At 35.6% G+C, this 18956-nt stretch overlaps 1 protein-coding gene across 4 annotated transcripts in view; it reads left to right on the top strand.

Annotated features, from left to right (window-relative positions):
• Nucleotides 1-18956, top strand: part of LOC108360647 (protein slit) — a 47143-nt gene that overhangs the window by 21588 nt on the left and 6599 nt on the right. For all 4 annotated transcript variants that reach the window (XM_017613017.1, XM_017613016.1, XM_017613015.1 and 1 more), the window contains 5 exons: nt 4328-4543; nt 9184-9341; nt 11693-11846; nt 12039-12257; nt 13510-13581. In XM_017613017.1, the coding sequence (XP_017468506.1) occupies nt 4328-4543; nt 9184-9341; nt 11693-11846; nt 12039-12257; nt 13510-13581 (819 nt within the window). The remainder of the gene's footprint in view (nt 1-4327; nt 4544-9183; nt 9342-11692; nt 11847-12038; nt 12258-13509; nt 13582-18956) is intronic.

Genomic DNA, 18956 nt, shown 5'->3' with positions numbered 1-18956 from the left:
GTTGATTTGTCTTCTTTTTTTTTTGTACACAAATTCATACATACAAATATTTGTTATTTTTTGTTAATTATGTATATTTAGCCAAATGAGGGAAATGGTAAACAAAAACATCAATCATTGAAGTGCGGTGAAGTGCAGCACATACTATTTATTATGGTCATCAATTGATTGCTTAGCCACCAGCAGCAGTTGGCCAGCTGCTACTCGTTCTTGCCACCGGAGTTATTCACTTGCGTACGGAATTTTGAGAGTTTTGGGATTAACAGTTTTTTTTCGCTTTAAGGTCTTTTGAAGTGTTTCTTTTTTGTGTCTTTCGGGTTGGATGTATGAATGTATGTACATATGTAAAAAAAACAGGTAATACAACTGTACATAATTAGATATGTATCTGAAGTGTTTTTTGAGCCCCAACAAGCCAAGTGAGTCAAGGCACTTCTTATCTTATAATAGGACCTGGTCGTCTCTGCCCTAGATACGAAAACTGTTTGATGGTATTTTTGTCATGATCGTTTTTTGATCACCGTTGGAATGCCAAAGTACTCTTTTAAATCTCTTACTGAATCAGTTGTTGTCTCTAATGAATTTTATCGAGTTAGAAACCTAAAATCTGCTGAACACCTAAAAAGCTTTAAGAATGGTGCTTTCAGCTGTTGCGAACCGATTTTGAGATTTCTGCTTGTTAAGTTCGCGCTAAGGGTTGTTGTCCACTGACTTTTTGTTTCGTCTTCGAGCTCAGTGCTATTTTTGGGAAGGATCACGTGGGCTTCCCGAATTTCTTCCCATTTTCGGCTGCTCTGGGCTAACGTCTGCTCCTCATTTTACGGATTGTCAGCAGATTTTTACGAGTTGTCTAGAAGTGGCTCTCATTTTCCGCTGCACTCACGCTACGCTGGACGAACCTCATTTACTACCATCACAATCACCGTTGCGGGTGCGTTCCAAAATGCATCAAGCCAAAGCATCAGAGTCTTTCAGAGTCTAAACTATAATTGATGGAAATGTCTTATTTACGCAACTAAGTTCCAATTCGGCACATATTTTGACATTTCCATCAATTATAGTTTAGAATTAAAAGAGACTGATGCTTTGGTTTGATGCATTTCTGAACGCGCCCTGCCATTACCGATTACGATAATAATTTCGAGTGTCATTACCATTACCAACCAACCATTACCGCTACTATTACTTCTACCATTAACCTCAGCAATGACATTACCATTACTTTTACTTTTATCATAACTATTACCATAACCAATAAATACCCGAAACTTTCAAAATTTCTGTAGTACATAAATAATTTTGAGCTTACTGTTTTTTAGAGCTTTTGAGAATCACCCATATTCTGCGTACAAAACATGTAGAAATATCCATAAAAATTTATGAATTAAAAAAATTTGAATGGCTTGAAAATATTGAATTAATTTGTAAATTAATTTGAAAATATTGAATTAATTTAAGTTGCAAATTGTTTAAAAATTTTTGGCACTGACCAGTTAAATATTGCTCAGCTAGTTTATCAATTTACATAAAGAAGTTTCAATAATATCTCAAATTTATTTGATGTTGTCGAATTTTTGCGACTAAAAAATCAATTTTTTTTTAATCCTGGTAGCATCTCCCCCTTTTTTTTGAAATATTCGTGGAACAGTAAATGGGTCCCACACAAAATTTAGATGCTGATATTTTCAAGAATCACCCTAACAGCTATGTATGTATGTAGATAATAACACCTATGTACATATGTGCATACATAGTGATTTTAATATTTTATTAGCTTTTCGACTCACCTTAAATATTTCAAAATGAATCTATCCTCACATCTTATTCTCATTAGTCGATTTTTTTGCACATGCTCGTACTTTTTTTTTAACTTTTTCCTGCACTTTTGTTGCTCATAGCGGTAGTCTACAAACTCTGAATCCACCATTGACTCCGCTCCCAAACCGGTTAGCGCAATGATAACTTCAAAGATATTTTGCTAAGAAAATTTCTGTTGAAACTCACAAGCGGCTTACTGACTGCCTGCTGGCTATTGGAGCGGTGGACACGCACACACAGCGTGGATGTATTTGTGCATGCAGTGGCTAATTTTTATTTTTATTTTTTCTTTACAACTTCGACAACGAACTACAAACTGCAAAAACACTTACTTACCGGGCATAATGCACTCACTCACTTGGCACTTCAAATCGTCAACGCGGGCCGGGCTATATGCTACATATGAGCTACATACAGTGCCGGCCACTTGAATAGCGCCCTCTTTTGATCCTCAATATTTACAGTATTCCTTTGGTCATTTAATATTCATTAATTTTTTATAAAAATATAGTATATTCGGCAAAAAAAATCTCTACAATCAACGGAAGTATTTACGCCCTTCAGCAGCCAGAGGAGACTACATAGTACTCCTAAAAGAAAACTTTTTAGAGCAGGTAAAAATCGTTTCAAACTCTACCTCGCCAGAGGAGTCAGCGAAAGCGACTCCAAACCGCTAGCCATTCCTCCGATTGGCAACAGGAAGGGCCGAAGTGGCGTTGCTGACTGCCAGTAAGATTAAGAGGAACCACTTGGTGAACTGCACATCATCTTCTGTGGAAAACCCCTCAAAAGGAAACCAGGTCCAGCTGACAAAAATGCCTATATGGGACGAACAGAACCTAGGGCCAATGCAACCCTAAAATTCTTTGGTCCTTAGACCAACTACAGGCCATTCAAGCGGTCATCCTGGTAGAGATGAGACTACAGCGGAAGAGCACTGTGAAGTCCAAGTTTAGTGGATGCACCTTCCGTCCGGGATTTTAAGATACACCTTGGGGAGCGATTATCTTCGCCATCCAAAAATTGGAACACGCCAAAGTGCTTAATTTCTTAAATAGCCTACGCTTAGGGTGACTGTATGTAGGGGTTAGCAAAATAGAAATTGGCACTTTAAAACTGCATATTTAAAAAAATTCTAATAATAATTGAATTACACGGTTCAACAAAATTTGGTCGTATTTTATCTCAAAAACGGGATCACCTCATCTTCTAGATTTTTTTCTGCTGATTTGAAGTGCATTTACAGAATTTTTCTAGCACGTCCAGTTTGGAGAGTTGAGAAAGAAACTGCAAAAATGGCAAATTTCAAAAAATATCTAAAAAATATAATTTGAACGTAGTTCCACTTCGCCTTATGTCGATGGATTGTGTAGAAAGGAGTGACGAATTAAAAAAAAAAAAAAACTTAGAAAAAAAAAATATTAGCAAAGAACATGGCGAACGATTCCACCAGGATATAGCCACTATGGAGAAGTGGCATGATAGGAAGGAAATCAAACCTCCATATGCTTGCTGACTATTACTGGACCTTGAAAAACGATGAATTTTTGGAGACAAAATACTGGCTAATTATGAATCTGGAATATTGATTTTTTAATGTTGATTTGTTCATGAAATCACTTTGTTTTTTAAATAAATTCATAAACAAGTGCATGCTGTTGAGGAACTCATCGACATGAGGTAGAATCGGAATTTCAATAATACGAGGTTTTCCGAAATTCTATTTAATAACAATTTTGAAATATGCCATCTTTGCCAGTTTTTGACATTTCAACCGTTTTTTTTCACAAAAACTGGACGTGATAGAGAAATTTTGTAAATGCACTTCAAATCAGCATCAAAGAATCTATAAGATGAGATCGGCCGCGTTTTCGAGACCAAATACGACCAAATTTTGTGGAAACGTGTTATTATTGTACATAAATTTGGTATACACTTCGAAAATAGGGCTCACATGGTTTTTGTCATAGAAAATGCTATATTTTTTCAAAAAATGTATGACTAAAAGTTAAGAAGAACTGTCAATACTGGTGATAGGGCGTTATTGAAGTGGCCAGCACTGTATGTACGTACATATTTACTACACCTCAAATAAAAGTACTCGTCGCCAATGCCATACCCATTGTATAAACGTCTTAAACATACTTGCCTAGTATTAAGCTACTTTTTATCCCCTCCAACACCTTAATAACCATACACAATCGAATTCTCGTGTTACTTACTTGTACTCGTATACATCTCTTACTACGTAAGTAAGTAACTTATGTTTTGCCACTTTTTAAGCTTTTGTCTAAAATCTTCTTTACACCACTAGCAGATAGCTACGAATACCTATGAGATTTGCTGCATCTATTTATTTGCTGTAGCAGCCACTACTGCGATTTGTATTGTATCGTTTTATGTATTTCATTTTATTTTTATTAAACACATTCTAAACAAAGAAAAAAACAATCTCCACTTTTGTCTCAATTTATTTTTTTGTATTTTTTTTTTTAATTTTTCTTTTCAGCGTACTCTATGGCAATAAAATAAAGGATTTGCCCTCAGGCGTATTTAAAGGACTTACATCGCTGCAACTACTCCTGTTGAATGCCAATGAAATCTCTTGCATACGCAAGGACGCTTTTCGCGATTTGCACAGTCTCAGCCTGCTTTCGCTCTACGATAACAACATTCAATCGCTGGCTAATGGCACCTTCGATGCAATGAAGAGCATACAAACACTGTAAGTGCATATTACAATTCCCCTCCGCCCCCCCGACCTTTTATTACAATTCCACCACGCATGCACTGACTGTAAACAACAAAATGTGCAAGCAGCGCGTACCCATATATTAATAAAAATGCACTGTAGGCGCGCTGTTTGAGTGTGTGCTTGTAAATACATACATACATATGTTTGTAAGATTGTAGTACATATACGCGGCGTACTTTCGCAGGAACAAAGGACATGACACCTAGGGCATTTCAACAATATGTCCGCAACAGAGTTGTCTGTAGACAATAATAAAAAGGAAACAAAAAGTGTGAAAAAATGAAGAAAGTACTGTAGAAAATGTATATATAGAAAAAAAAAAATGCAACAGAACACAGCACAGTTAGGCATTGTTGCCTTGCGCCCAAGTGAGCAGTTTATCTGCTGGCTGACTTTACATTGAAGTGCGCTTATTTCTTTATTACTTACTGGCATCTTTGTACCCGCAGAGATAGTCTGTTGACTGGTGCAGTGCAACAGTTAGATTTCTAAGAGGTTTTTGTTCTTAAAAATGTATGTATGTATGTGGCTAATAGCTAAGTAAAATGTCTCTTAGTACAATGCTTTAATGCGCCTTTTATGGTGGTTGCACACTTTGCAGTGAAAAATGTGTATAGCAATTGTTTTAGATTTGAGCGAAAAAAAACGCAATGTGTCATAAAAAAAACTTGGCCTTAAAAGATGGTTATCTCATTAAAGCTAAGAGTGATGAAACAAATTATATAGATGTAGATAGAGAGTATTTAAGCTAGGTGAGGTTAGGAGAAAATATTTAAGGTTAGAGGAGTGAATAATTAAGGTTTTTTTAAGGTTCCATTCGATGTAGTATTCAAAAGGTAGGATTGCGAAAGGGTTTCGGCTTGCCATCTCTCACTAGCAAGAAGGAAACTCTGGGGATAAGGAGAAATTGTTCGATCCAATCCAAGGCTTTAAAGGAACTGTAGCTCTGAAGCTCTAAACTGATGCTGTTGATCGAGAAAACAAAAATACCACAATGCAAGCTTCCCTCCCTTTTAATGGAACGACTCTCACATTGTCCACCGAGGCGAAATAATTGGGAGTCCTATTAGAAGCCAAACCGAGCTGGAAGACAAATATAGAGAGGCGCGTAGATAGAGCCTACACAGCTTGTTACAGATGCAAAAGAAAATTCAATAGGAACTGGGGATTAAAACCAAAGCTTGTCTTCTGGATGTACATATACGGCTATCATATGATCAATACTAACTTACGAGGCATTAGTTTGGTGGCCAGCACTAGATAAACAATGCAACGTCAGGAAATTAGGCAGTATACAAAGAGCAGCTTGCGCAGGTGCTACAGGAGCATTTAAATCCTGTCCATCTGTGAGCTTAATATGATCCTGCCTCAACTGACTCAACAGAATCAGAAAGTCAAGCTGCTGGAGGGCGCTGTAGCACGGTCATAGTGGTACTCTTGATAAGCTTATCGAAATAGGGAAACAAACAGACAGACTTCAGCAGGTGAAGTTTTCTTTTAGACGGCATTGGAGTAGGGGTAGGATAGTCGAGGAGAATTCCGCTACGGGTACAAAATGGACTGCGATGTGGGAACTTTGCTAGCATCTTCCAAGCGGAAGTACTGGGAATCGAAAGGGCCTGTAAAGCTTCAGAGAGGAACTGCGAAGGAGTATGAAAAGCTTTAATTTCCTCAGATAACCAGGCGTCACTTCTGGCATTTGCCTCACCGGTAACAATGTGCAAAACAGTCAGAGATTGCAAATGTCCATTAAGCTCGGCGGCCGAGTTTCCGAGTTTCACTCAGACTCATCAAAAGGGAACTGTATTTGCAATTCGCACGTATGACTGATGCACGTTGGAACAACTTTCAAACCTGCAAAGCTGCGAGGAACATATGGCCGTATTATGACAAACCAAAGTCAGAAGAACTTCTAAAGGGGTTGATGAGAGATATAGTTAAGTTAAAAGCCACGATAACAGGACATTGGCCCATTGGCGAATACGCAGCCAAAATAGACCTTCCTTATAACTCTCGGTGCCGTAGCTGTAAGCTTGAGAAAGGTAAGGAAACGATCCTACACTATCTTTGCGAGTGCCCAGCATTGGCACGAATAAGGCATGCAAGCCTTAATGGATTCATCATTCATCAGAAAAAAATCAAGAATCACAGAGAAAGAGAGCATATCACAATGATGCATGGGCATGTGCTCAGGCGACGCTTCTACCAATCAACCAACCAACTCTGAAGCTGAAATCTTCTTCGAGACGGGACGGTTTCAACTCACGTTCCCTCTTAATACCAATTGTACTGTCTTCCCCACGGAAGTCTTCGTGGATGCCAAGGCAAACAGAAATGAAGAGATTCATTGATTCACAGCCGACTGTCGGATGCATTTTAGCCAAGCACGATTCCCTAATCAGTCAAATTTCGTCGTAGATACACTATGACTACTGGCATAGTCTACAGACCTGCCGGTAGTTTGTCTTGAGGCTTAACGCAATGGCCGGACTAGACTTCTGCTGCCATTAGAAAACGTGATTTGTGGTTCATGGTTGGTCTAATTAGATGATTAATTTCCTTGAAGGAGTAGCTTAAAAGAACTAGTATCAAAGACTCGGTTGTGGGTGAAATGTGTTTTGAATGTTACGAGATTGCGTTACATGTGCTTCAACTGCAGTATCCTTACGTAGACCAATCTCACAGAGCCCATCTTAGCAAACCTTCTTCTCTTAACAAAATCGAGGCTTCGCCTAAATGAGCCTCAGTGACTTTGGGAACCTTAGAAGTAGCGATAATGAATCGCGGGCTAATCTGAACTGCTAGTTTCACAAAAGGGAGGTCACTTTGCTTAGGTATACTGGGCAAACGTCTAGCTGCCAACAATAGCCAATAAGAAAGCCTATGAGCATTCTAAGCTGGAATTTCTAATTTCATATCACTTAACGATACCGATTACTTTGAATCTCCTATAACCTGTATCCTAGGTTATGTTATCATGGCAGGCCTATTTCAATGTTGAAAGAAGGCATACTGATGTCGCCAAAGGCCCGTTATCGTACCGTAATCGGTGCACGCTATATTTATCCTTTCCCTTGAAGTGAAACTAATACTTCGTTCTGATCAAGTTCCCACATCATATGTATGTAGATGCTAGCTATTCGTAGTTGAGCCAAACACTCTGGAAAGTAGTGAATATAAAGAATGCCGGTGGACACTCGCCTACGACGGAAGTTATTCTCTTCGTAAGCGTCCCCATTAAGAAGTGACCTGTAACAACGCCGATTAAATGTCGAAGCAGTGATCTCAGCAGTTCGAATAGTGGCCCGAAGTATTCTGTGTTATCCTACACGTCATTGAGATCATCGCCTATTAGTCTGTTGGATAAAGTTATTCTCCAGGTAAAATCCGCAAAGTGAAAGCGGAATACGGGAATTCAGGGCGGCACTAATCGCAAACAAGCAAGCAAGTTCGCTTCCTCGCTAGTTCACCTGCCATACATTTGCCTAATACAGCTATGCCCCCAATATTAGATGTATGACGGCCATCCTTGCCTGTTCATTCAAAGTATGTATGTTTATGTGCATCGCGTTTCAGTGCTTTAATAGCAGCCTGTCTGTCAGCCTAACAGCTTCCTTTATTGCTGTTAGTTCAGCTTGAAAACCTTGCAGATATCAGGCAATGTAAAACGGTGGTTGAGTAAGAACTCTTGCGAGTATAGCTCAGTTCTCATCTTGAGGTCTAATAATAAGCATTCGGGTTTAATTGGCCGCAAAATGAGGATACAGGTTAAATATTAGGTTATACTCCAAATCGCTTCTAGAGGGGATACACACTTAGGTCTCTAGGACTTGCTGACAGGTGATCGCAAGGGATCCTGATACAGACTTGGCAGATCGGACGCTGGTATACAAAGCTCTTGACTGAACGCTCGCGGTTGAGTTGAGAGGGGTCCCTATCAACTTCGCAAATAAGTATTACTTCATATTTTTCCGTGATTAAATACCTACTGTGTAGACTATTTAATATGGACAGCAGTAAATGGGTGAGATTTTCGGCCACTTTGTTTCGTTTCCTTGACAGAACAGCCAAAATCCACACAAATTTTTGCACTAACTACTATATTGTAATTAAAATAGGGTTTTATTACTGAAACTCAAAAAAAATATCAAAAATATTATTTGCACTCTTATGTAACAAATTATTTCAATTTCATGTAATGCTAAAAGTGATGATTCTTTTCTAGCATTCACTGCTATGATAGCACAAGCGAAGGTTAACTCATTGAGTGGCTGTGGCTGCCTTTTGGTTTAGTGCTTCCACTTAGTACTTGCATTAGCCTTTCACTACTTATGCTTATACGACGTACTCAGAATTATTTATCTATGTATACATACATACATACATACATAAATTTGTACAATCGCAAGCGTGTAGGAATGTAATTTTTTTTTTTTTTATTCTGACATATATGACACCTACGAACACTTGTAATTCCTTTTGAAAATGAAATCTTTTTGTTAACTACTACTCGTAAGAACTTCTACTTGCTCACATTTTAAGTATTTGCTTTTTTCTTAATACAAATATGTACGTATTTTTGTATATATACATTTCTTACAAAACCAAAGGCATCTGGCAAAGAATCCCTTCATTTGTGACTGCAATCTTCGCTGGTTGGCTGATTACTTGCACAAAAACCCCATCGAGACAAGTGGCGCACGCTGCGAAGCCCCAAAGCGAATGCATCGACGGCGCATTGAGTCGTTGCGTGAGGAGAAATTCAAATGTAAGTATCTTTCAAAGGCAAAAAAATAAAAACAAAAAAATTAAGATGAGTAGCAAAAATTCAAGATCTGCATATCTACCTTCCTTTATGCAAACAATGTGGAATGGTGTCCTCGGTGATGGACACACGCAAAGAGTTGGTATTTACTATAAAAAAGTCTAAAAAACAACTAACACTGCAAGAGGAAAGAAGAAATTAAAAGCTTACATATTCTTCAGAGAAGGCACAAGAAGATTATTTTTTTTTTTATTCACAAAAGAACATAGATATGTAGTTTTCAAAGAGATACTAATAATGGGCCGTATTCATACGTAGTGAGTTGCAGCTTTTGGACATATTTTTCTGTCAAAAAAGCTGCAACCAACAATAAATATACCCCAATATTTTTCATGAAATTTAAATTTATATATATATATTTTTTTATTTTAACAATACTAATTGAGTTATTTTACAAGCTAGCAGACGACAATAATACTTTGTCTATTAAATTGAAAAAATTACATTTTTGAAGTTATAACATTCTTATTTTTTTAATGTTATAAGAAAATATTTTTCCTAGACTTTACAATTTTTATGTTCCTTAACCTTATTAGTTTTATATTCTCTTATAGAATAAAATTTTATTTTTATAAATAGATACACTAAAAATGTTGAAAAATTCTAAAAACAAAAATTATCCAAAATAATTGAAACAAGATAAAAGAAAGTATAATAAAATAGAAAAAGTAAAAATATTTAAATAACGAATTACGATAAACTAAAAACAAAACATATTAAAATAAATTAATTGGAATAAAATAAAATTTAAAAAACTGGATTGAAAAGAAATAACATAAAATAAAAGTTAAAAAATTTAATTGACTATAACACTACAAGGACATACATTGAATAAAATAAAATCAAGCAAAAAATAAATATTTTTAAATAAAATTAAATTAAAAAAATATAACATTAAATTAAGTAAAAAAATTTAATTAGTAGATGAGCGATATTCAAATTAAATAAAATAAAAAACTAAAAGAAATAAAGAAAAAATATAAGTAAAGCAGAAGAAATATGAGTAAAAGAGAATCGCATGCAATTAAATTAAACTAAACAAACCAACATAAAATAAAAAAATTGTTCAAGTGAAATATGATATAATAAAAAATTACGCTAAATTAAATAATAAACAATTAAATAGTACCCTTTCATTTTAATTAACTGAAAAATTAACAATTAACTATGTTAAAGAATTAAATAAAACAGAACAACACATAAAAATTTTAATAAAATAGTAAAACAAATTAAACAATGCAAGATAAAAAATAAATAAAAAATTATAGTTATATTAAAAAATTGAATGGAATCAAATAAATAAATAAAATGTAATAAATATTTAAAAAAGTTACAAAAAAGATGAATTGAAATAAAAAAATAAAAACAAAAAATTAAATAAAAATAAAAAAATAAAACATTTAAAATAAGAAAATTAAAATTAAATAAAACTAAATTAAATTAAAAATTAAGTTAAAAAAATTTATGATATGAAAAAACTAAACAAAAAATTATTGAATTTAAATTAAATTAAATAAAGAAGACAAAAATTGAAAAATTAATTCAAATGAAAGTAAAAAAAATCAAACTTGCGTAGTTTCTCGTGAGAATATAATATGTATATCTATATGCATTAGACCCTACCACCTTACAATAAAACAAAAAAAGTTTCCCGTTTACTCCTGAATCTAAAGTTTTGTGCAAGGGAATTTCGAGAAAATATTTTTTTTTTTTGCCAAACTTAGGGGTCGCTTTTTTACATTTTTACTTAGCAAAATATTAAGGATTTTTCGAGAGCTTTAGTTTACTGATATTAGGGTGGTATATTACGGTGGCAGGAACTTAGATCTGGTGGATAAGTGCTAGAATAGGGTACTTCAGGTCAATTATCTTAAGAACAAAAAAATTTCTCCTCGAAGCAGGATAATTGGTATATCATACATTAAGATGCTACTGTTTTTTCCTCAATTACTTTTTATAAGAAACGGCCTCAAGCTCAATGAAAATTGTTTAAAACATATTTGAAATTTAAAACTTAAACGCATCTAAAAAGTACTTGGTTTTGAGTATAGGTAGCCCCCTGCTAAATGAGCGAGATGTAAATGAGCAATATTAATAACTATAGTTTTTAAACTGATCTTTTGCGCCTAAAAGCGTGCTTCTTGGCATGAAATATATTTCAATTGTATACCATTTGCGAAGCATTGCATAAATAGTACGCGTGCTACTTTTTTCATTCATATACATATTACATCTTTGAATTTTACTTATTAATTTACCGCTCCACACTCTTTTTGCCTTTCACTCCATTTCAGGCTCATGGGACGATATGCGTATTAAATTGTCGAGCGAATGTCGCGCAGATGTCGATTGCCCGGCAATGTGTCAGTGCGATGGTACTTCAATTGATTGCTCAGGTCGTGGCCTTAAAGAAATTCCACGCGATATACCGCTACATACCACTGAACTGTAAGTATGCATGCATTGATATTCATATACATACTCGTACGTATGCATGTACACAAAATTGTGCTTTCATTTTTCTTTTGATTATTTACTACCAAATATGCAATTGCATTGATTTAATTGACCTAAAATGTTGGCATTTTTTCCGTTTTACTCATTTCATTTATGCTTTCACTCTTTCTTTCACGCTTGCAGACTCTTAAGCGACAATGAGCTGGGGCGCATCAAATCCGATGGTCTCTTTGGTCGTCTGCCACATCTGGTTAAACTCGATTTGCGACGCAATCATATAACCGGCATTGAACCGAATGCCTTTGAGGGTGCAAATCGTATACAAGAATTGGTTATGGCTGAAAATAAAATTCGAGAGATTTCGAATAAAATGTTTTTGGGTTTACATCAACTGAAAACACTGTAAGTACTAGAAGCGGGGGAGGTTATGATAATTAATTTAAGTAATTTTTTAAATATTACGACGAATCACATAAGTAATATACTACATATGTGCATGAAATGGCAGATAGTAGGTATTTTTGGTACATACTTATTCGTCATGAAGTTGTCTCATAAAAAAAAATTCAAAAATAAACGCGGTTTTTAGGAACTTGAAACATGCATGGGATACAAAACTGAATACTAAAAAAAAAAAAAAAATTAAGTTTGCAAACATTTTGAATTATCTATTATAAATTTTGTATAAAGTTTGAAAAACGAATTTTCGTGGGTTTTGTTATAGAATATGCTATGGTTTTATAGAAAATTATGAATATTAAATAAACAAAAGGAAATCTGTCAATCATAAGGCTTCGCCATTCAAATGGCTGGCACTGTATATATGTACATTAGACTGCATCACCAAAAAAAAGTTTTTCCATCGGGATTATTATTATTTTGTCCACCACGTCCACCAAAATATTTGGGAAAAATATTACTTATTATAAAACTTGAATAACTGGGCCAAAACTATTCTGATTTAGACTTAAGGGGTCTCAGTAGAAAGGTATTTTCCCACTATTTTTATTTCTGTGCAAAAAAAGTCATTTATGTCCCAATTTTTTTTTTCAAATATCAACACATCTTAATTCAACTCGGAAAGACGCTCGTTCTCCTACCTTTCTCTTTCATCCTTTTAATGACTTTATTAGCAAACAAGTAAAGAAGTGAGAAAATTCCTGTCCAATGATACCTCACAAGTCTAAATCGGAATAGTTTAGGTTCAGTTATTCAAGTTTTTCTTATACCGATCTTTGAAAAAAAGTTAAAAAAAAACAGCGTCAAAAATTATTATGCAAATTTTGTAAGCTTAAACCGTTGTCATTTGAGGGGATTTTTTTCAAAAAAATCTTTAAGAAACTATTTTTATTCATAAAAAGCTCCATTTTTGGAGGTATTTTCAAATCGGTTCAGCTCACGTAAATCTTAATATTTTTCCGAAATATTTTGGTGGACGTCTTAAAATATAATAGATTTTATAATTCCAATGGAAACAAAGTACTGATTTTTATTTTTATTTTTTATTTTTGTATGGGGAGTGGTGCAATCTAATGTACATACATATGTACATATGTATAATTAAACTTAATAATCACTCTGCCACTTTAAATCAATTGTAATACAATTTCAATTCATTTGTTTTCTCCATTGGACGTTTCATTAATCTTTTCAGGAATCTTTATAACAATCAAATTTCTTGTGTGATGCCTGGTTCATTTGAATTCCTGTCATCGCTCACCTCGCTGTAAGTACATATGTGTATATACACACAGAAATTAGATAAATTACTGAAAATTCTGTTTGCCTCAAAATTATGTTATGGTCCATACATCCTGCACATCAGCGAAAGCATACACACATATGTATGCATACGAAAGTACATACAAAAACTTTTTGCGGCAAGTGCAGCTAAAATTCAACAGGCACTGGCATATTTAGTGCATTTTGTAGAAGAGTTGTTGCAAACATACAGACATTTCTATAGATCACTTTGTATCTAGTAAATATGTTTGTAGGCATTTATTTATTGAGTAGAACGCAGTGAGATTTCAAAAAAAAAATCTATAAGTATAACTTAGTATGTAGGTATGTATGTACATATGTATGTAGTTTATAGACACATTCATATTTATCGTACCAAATGCGTAATTAATTGCTTCTTCATTGTATAAATTGAGTAAATTGCGTACGGAGAAGTTTTTATCAAAGAAATGGGGTTAATGGGTTTGATTGTTATGGCTGAACTTCACAGCATACGCACGCTCGCGCACACACCGCTTTTATATGTACATACATACATATACTCAAGTAACGCTACCGGGTGCAAACGCAGAAAAAATGCACATGCTCCTATTTAGAATACATGTATGTATGTGTGTATGTACATAATTCAGTTGTACTGTTTACTCAAACTGAAAATGAAAATACCGCGCTAGTAGAGTGCGTTGGAAGCGTAAAAGTACAAGTAATTTAATTGAACTCCAATTTATGGTCGCCACAATAGACAGACAGACAGACAGACAGAGGAGAGGTGGATGCACATATGTGTATGTATGTATGAGTGCATGTTCCATATTCTCTATGGTCATATGAGCACTCTGATATGCAGCACCATCGTGCCTACTGCGATAACGACAAATAGCCTGGTACTGATGTTACCACCTTGTGTACATTATTGCCATGTCCAGACTTCTCATACCACCCCCAAGGGCTGATGTTACAGCTCCTATTGCTGTGATCGACTTGCAATATGTTGATGCTGCTGCTGCTGCTGCTGCTACACTTCCCTTTGTGTTGCTTTTGTCGATTCGATGATTTAAGTGCCAAGCTCAGGCGACGCGCAGTAGGTACAAGTGAATGATAGATACATATTTATGTGCATTAGGGTGGTTCATTTTTTTCCAGCCACCCCCCCAGAACTGGAAAATATCCAGAATACGGAAATCCGTCATTTTTAGTTTGTAACAATGCAACGAATTTTTCCCCCCATATAAAATATATGGATCACTTTAAAGCGCCGGCGACACGGTTAAATATTAACTGACTTCCAAACTCCGATTTTTCATTTTCTATACTATTTCTTGTTGGGCCACCCTAATGCCCATGCATATACGTACATACTGCATACCCAGCAAACATTTTCAATTGTAAATGAATCCTCCGCTACCCGGAAATTTCAATCGGAAACGACGACCAAAATCTTTTTTGATCGCGGAAGAATTGTTAATTCTAAGCATCTTGCTGAGAGTCTTCAAGAGACTTATAGGCGAGTCGTTTTTAAAAGTATTTCATTGTTGTTGTAACAGCATGAAAATTCCCCAAAAAATTTCAGGGACTCAGCTGGGGTGATAGTCTACAGCCCCATATAGATCTGGGTCACTTGTCTTTCGAGACTGTTGTTCGCTATATTGTGGGCTCGTCTTTTCTTTATTTTTGATTGCCGCTATAATCGCTTAAGCGATTTCTGCCGAGTTCAACTTAGCAGCCACTCCTTCTTTTCGCTTGCTGGCGCCTATTAGAAACGCCGTGAAATGCCTGATTCTTCCAACACAGAGAAGACCTTCCTCTTCCTCTACTACCACCAGCGGGTACCGCATCGAATACCGTCAGGGCTGAAGCATTTGCCTCCATTCGTACAAGATGGCCTAGAATCCGCTGTATTTTGATTTGCTGAATATCTTCTGTAGAATCTTTCTCTCTTCATACTCCTTTTTCATATTTCACACTTCAGTTGACATCATCGTCGTCGAGTATGTATGTAGAATGCTACTTCAATGGAATGCATGTTTATCTGTGATCTTCATCGCTCTATGCATTAATGGCTTTTGTGATGGTCACACAAACGTCCTCATCGCAGAGCGCTCCGTTTACTTCATATTTACCACTTTTCTCAGTTGTATGTGTGGATATGCTTGGATTGAATGCTTTTAGCATTTCCAAAATTTTCTATTGATTGCGATGGTGGAGCTTATGTTCAAGCTCTCGCTCAGCGCCATGATAGGATACCTCGGCTTTCAATTACTACATAGCTCCACTGCGAAACTGGGTTATCCCGATTCACCTGTGGCGTTACTTTTGCCAATGCATCTTGGATCCATTGGCTCTTGCAATTTTTGACTTTTTTTTCTCATTTTAATCTTTGTATTTTTCCTACGATCTGCCGATCGTTTGCTACCTCGGCGAAGCTTGGCGTCCAGGCTCCGCACGTCTTGATTTTCCTCGGTGTCATTACTGCAGCTTCCTGCCCCGTTTGTAGGCACTTAGGAAACCTGCGATTTTATGTACAATTTGATGTCGAAATTCGGAATAATGGATCTCTTCCACATTCATAAAGGAGGACTTCAGGACCGAGTTCTCCGTTATCTGCAAGGTGGCTTGACAAAGAGAATTCCCGAAGAGGAACGTCGGTTTTGTTAGGTGGCTTTATGCAGTGTGTCCCATTGAAGCCCTTTGCCCAAGCACCGGTCATCTATAGGCTCATCAGAAGGGCTCTGGGGAATAGGAGACTCGCTGATCACCTGCAGGGAAAAAATCCCCATACATTGTTCGCATAGTGGAGGGCATACAGCATAGTCCTCAGCGCAGATCGTATGATATATTCATCTGGCTGATTGGGTAGCTTGAAGTAAATCTACAAAGCATGCGAGTGAATTTTTCCTATTACGTAAAAATGTTTAGTACTTTAGTATATACATACATACAAGTGTTCCTTAGTGCCTACATACTATGTATGTATGTATGTTGGTGTATATATTAGTATGTATGGAAGCACTTGACGCACAGAATCACCCTAATTTGATTTGCACAATGAAACAGCTACTCATCGCATACAATACCTTCAAACACTCTGCTCTTCCTCAGTGCACAACTAACTACAATACATGTACTTCTATGTGCATACGAGTATTTAAATTTCTACGACTTTACATATATGTAAACAACCGTGTAAACCTCTATAAAAGTTGCCTTCGAATGTTGGTAGATGATTGAATATAGGAGTCCATACCAAGGCACATTAAACAGGTAGTATCAGTAGAGCAAAAACAACATTTGCGTGTATTTTGTTGTTGCTTCTGGTATCGAAAGTGTCAAAAACTGTTCTGAATTTTTTCTTCTAAATCAAAGCGTGCCATGTGAAATACAAAAAATTATAAAAAATAAAAAATTGAAATTGGAAAAAATAAAAATTGATGCAACTTTCTTTCCTAGTAAATTTGTTTGCTTCTCGAAGCATTGATCCATCCTTTGCAAGGCCCAGTAATCAGCGGTCGTGCTGCCGAGTTGGGCGAACGTTCCAAAAGCTGCTATTCAATCGCTTGTTTTGTATGGAAAAAGGTTTCACATGCAAATGGATTTTAACAATTCAGAATTTTTGTGAGAAAAAATTAAAAATATTTGACATTTTCGAGACCAAATAATTTGAAAATAAATCAAATCAGCTGCTCTACTGATACTACCTGTTCAATGTACCTTGGTCCATACTCAGACTTTCATTTCACTCATACAGGTATGTATGTATAAGTAAAAACGTTAGTAAGCAATGAATTTGTCTAAAATACTAAGTAGTGTGGAGGGTAGTGCAGACACAGCTCACAGTTTCACAATTGTCAGTGAAGGAAACCTGTGCAATACTATTGCCGTGTTTTACTAAGTGTAGCATATTCGGAGGCGCAAATTGATTTAAATTGCGACAGATTCTACAATTGTTGGGATCTTAAATTTCTTAAAGTCTTGTCTTATCTTATCCAATCAACATATTTTTTAAGCAGATTAGTTTCTGTCTTTTCATTTGGAATCACTTGCGGGAGAAGCTTATTAGAGCTTTTTATATGTTTTATATCAGCGATAGGCAGAGCTTTTTCTCTGCACGCGTCAATAAACAAATGTACAGAAAGCTCAAAAAATACCTACCCGAGGTGATCAGCGGCTGATTCCGAATAATTAAATTACACTATAGGGACGCTAAAATGCCTTTAATATAAATGAAAAAAATTTGGTATTTTTTAATTTTTACCTTGTTAAAGTTTGATTTTTTTATAAGAATGAAAATATCTTGGGCAAATCACCTGTTCTGAAAAAACGGTATACAGATCCATAGTCTACAACCCAAATTTAAGTTCAAGTGTTTCGGCGTTTTTTTGTCTCATTTCAAAGCCTGAGACTTTCTCTACAGCCAAACTCTGTTATTATTCAAGCCCTACTTTGTTTTTTTTAATTTTGTTTGGCTAGGCTTGAATCACTTTTGGTAGGAAATATGTAGCTGAAGAGTTCACCGAGTTCTCACCAGGCTAACAGTTATATGTAAAATGTAAATGCAAAAAATTTGTGTTAAAAAGTTTTTTTTTTTTGATACTAAAATCCGAATATCCGGATATCCGATTAATATTACGTCATTTCTTTATCCGGATATTCAGTTCATATCTCTTAATTTTTTATCCGGATATCCAGTATCCGTTCCATTTTGTTATCCGAATATTCTGATTTTTATTCAAATATTCAAACTACCAGCCCTATTTATGCTCTTAAATTTACTTTGATGCGTATATACTTCTGTGTAACACTGTAGCCACAGGAGCAATAAAAGCTAGCTACATGCTTTAGTACCAAAACCGTAAAATACAATAGAACATCCCAACACGACTTAAACCACATATGTACGTTAGTAAATACATACATATGTACGTGCATATGTACATATGTACCTTAGGGTGGTCCTTAAAATCAAATGATCGATTTTTACAGTCTCACCCCTTAATCGGTAACACTGCGTCACAGATATCACATATAAATTTTGGCCCCGATTGAGCACAGGGGGCAAAGTACATATTCCTCTAAAGACACTAAAAAAATTAAAATTAATTTTTTTTTTCATATAATACCCAAAATGGATAGTCGAAACCATAGTCGAAGATATCACATTGAAATTTTGGTTACGATTGGAGTCGGTTAAGGCGTGTCGCCAAGAGTCAAAGGCCAGATGCTTCTATGGACTCAAAAAATTTAAAATTAGGTCGTTCACGCTTGCCCGGTTATCAGTTTACAACAATAAAATACACTACACAAAAAAAAATGTTTAACCAGATAACCAGGCAAGTGTGAACAACCTCAATATTTTTTTTC

The sequence above is a fragment of the Rhagoletis zephyria genome, unplaced genomic scaffold (assembly GCF_001687245.7).
Source record: "Rhagoletis zephyria isolate East Lansing unplaced genomic scaffold, Rhagoletis_zephyria_1.1 Rzeph_scaffold_00601, whole genome shotgun sequence".
Lineage (NCBI taxonomy): Eukaryota > Metazoa > Arthropoda > Insecta > Diptera > Tephritidae > Rhagoletis > Rhagoletis zephyria.
Note: the sequence above shows the minus strand (reverse complement) of the source record. Positions and strands in the feature narration are given on the sequence as shown.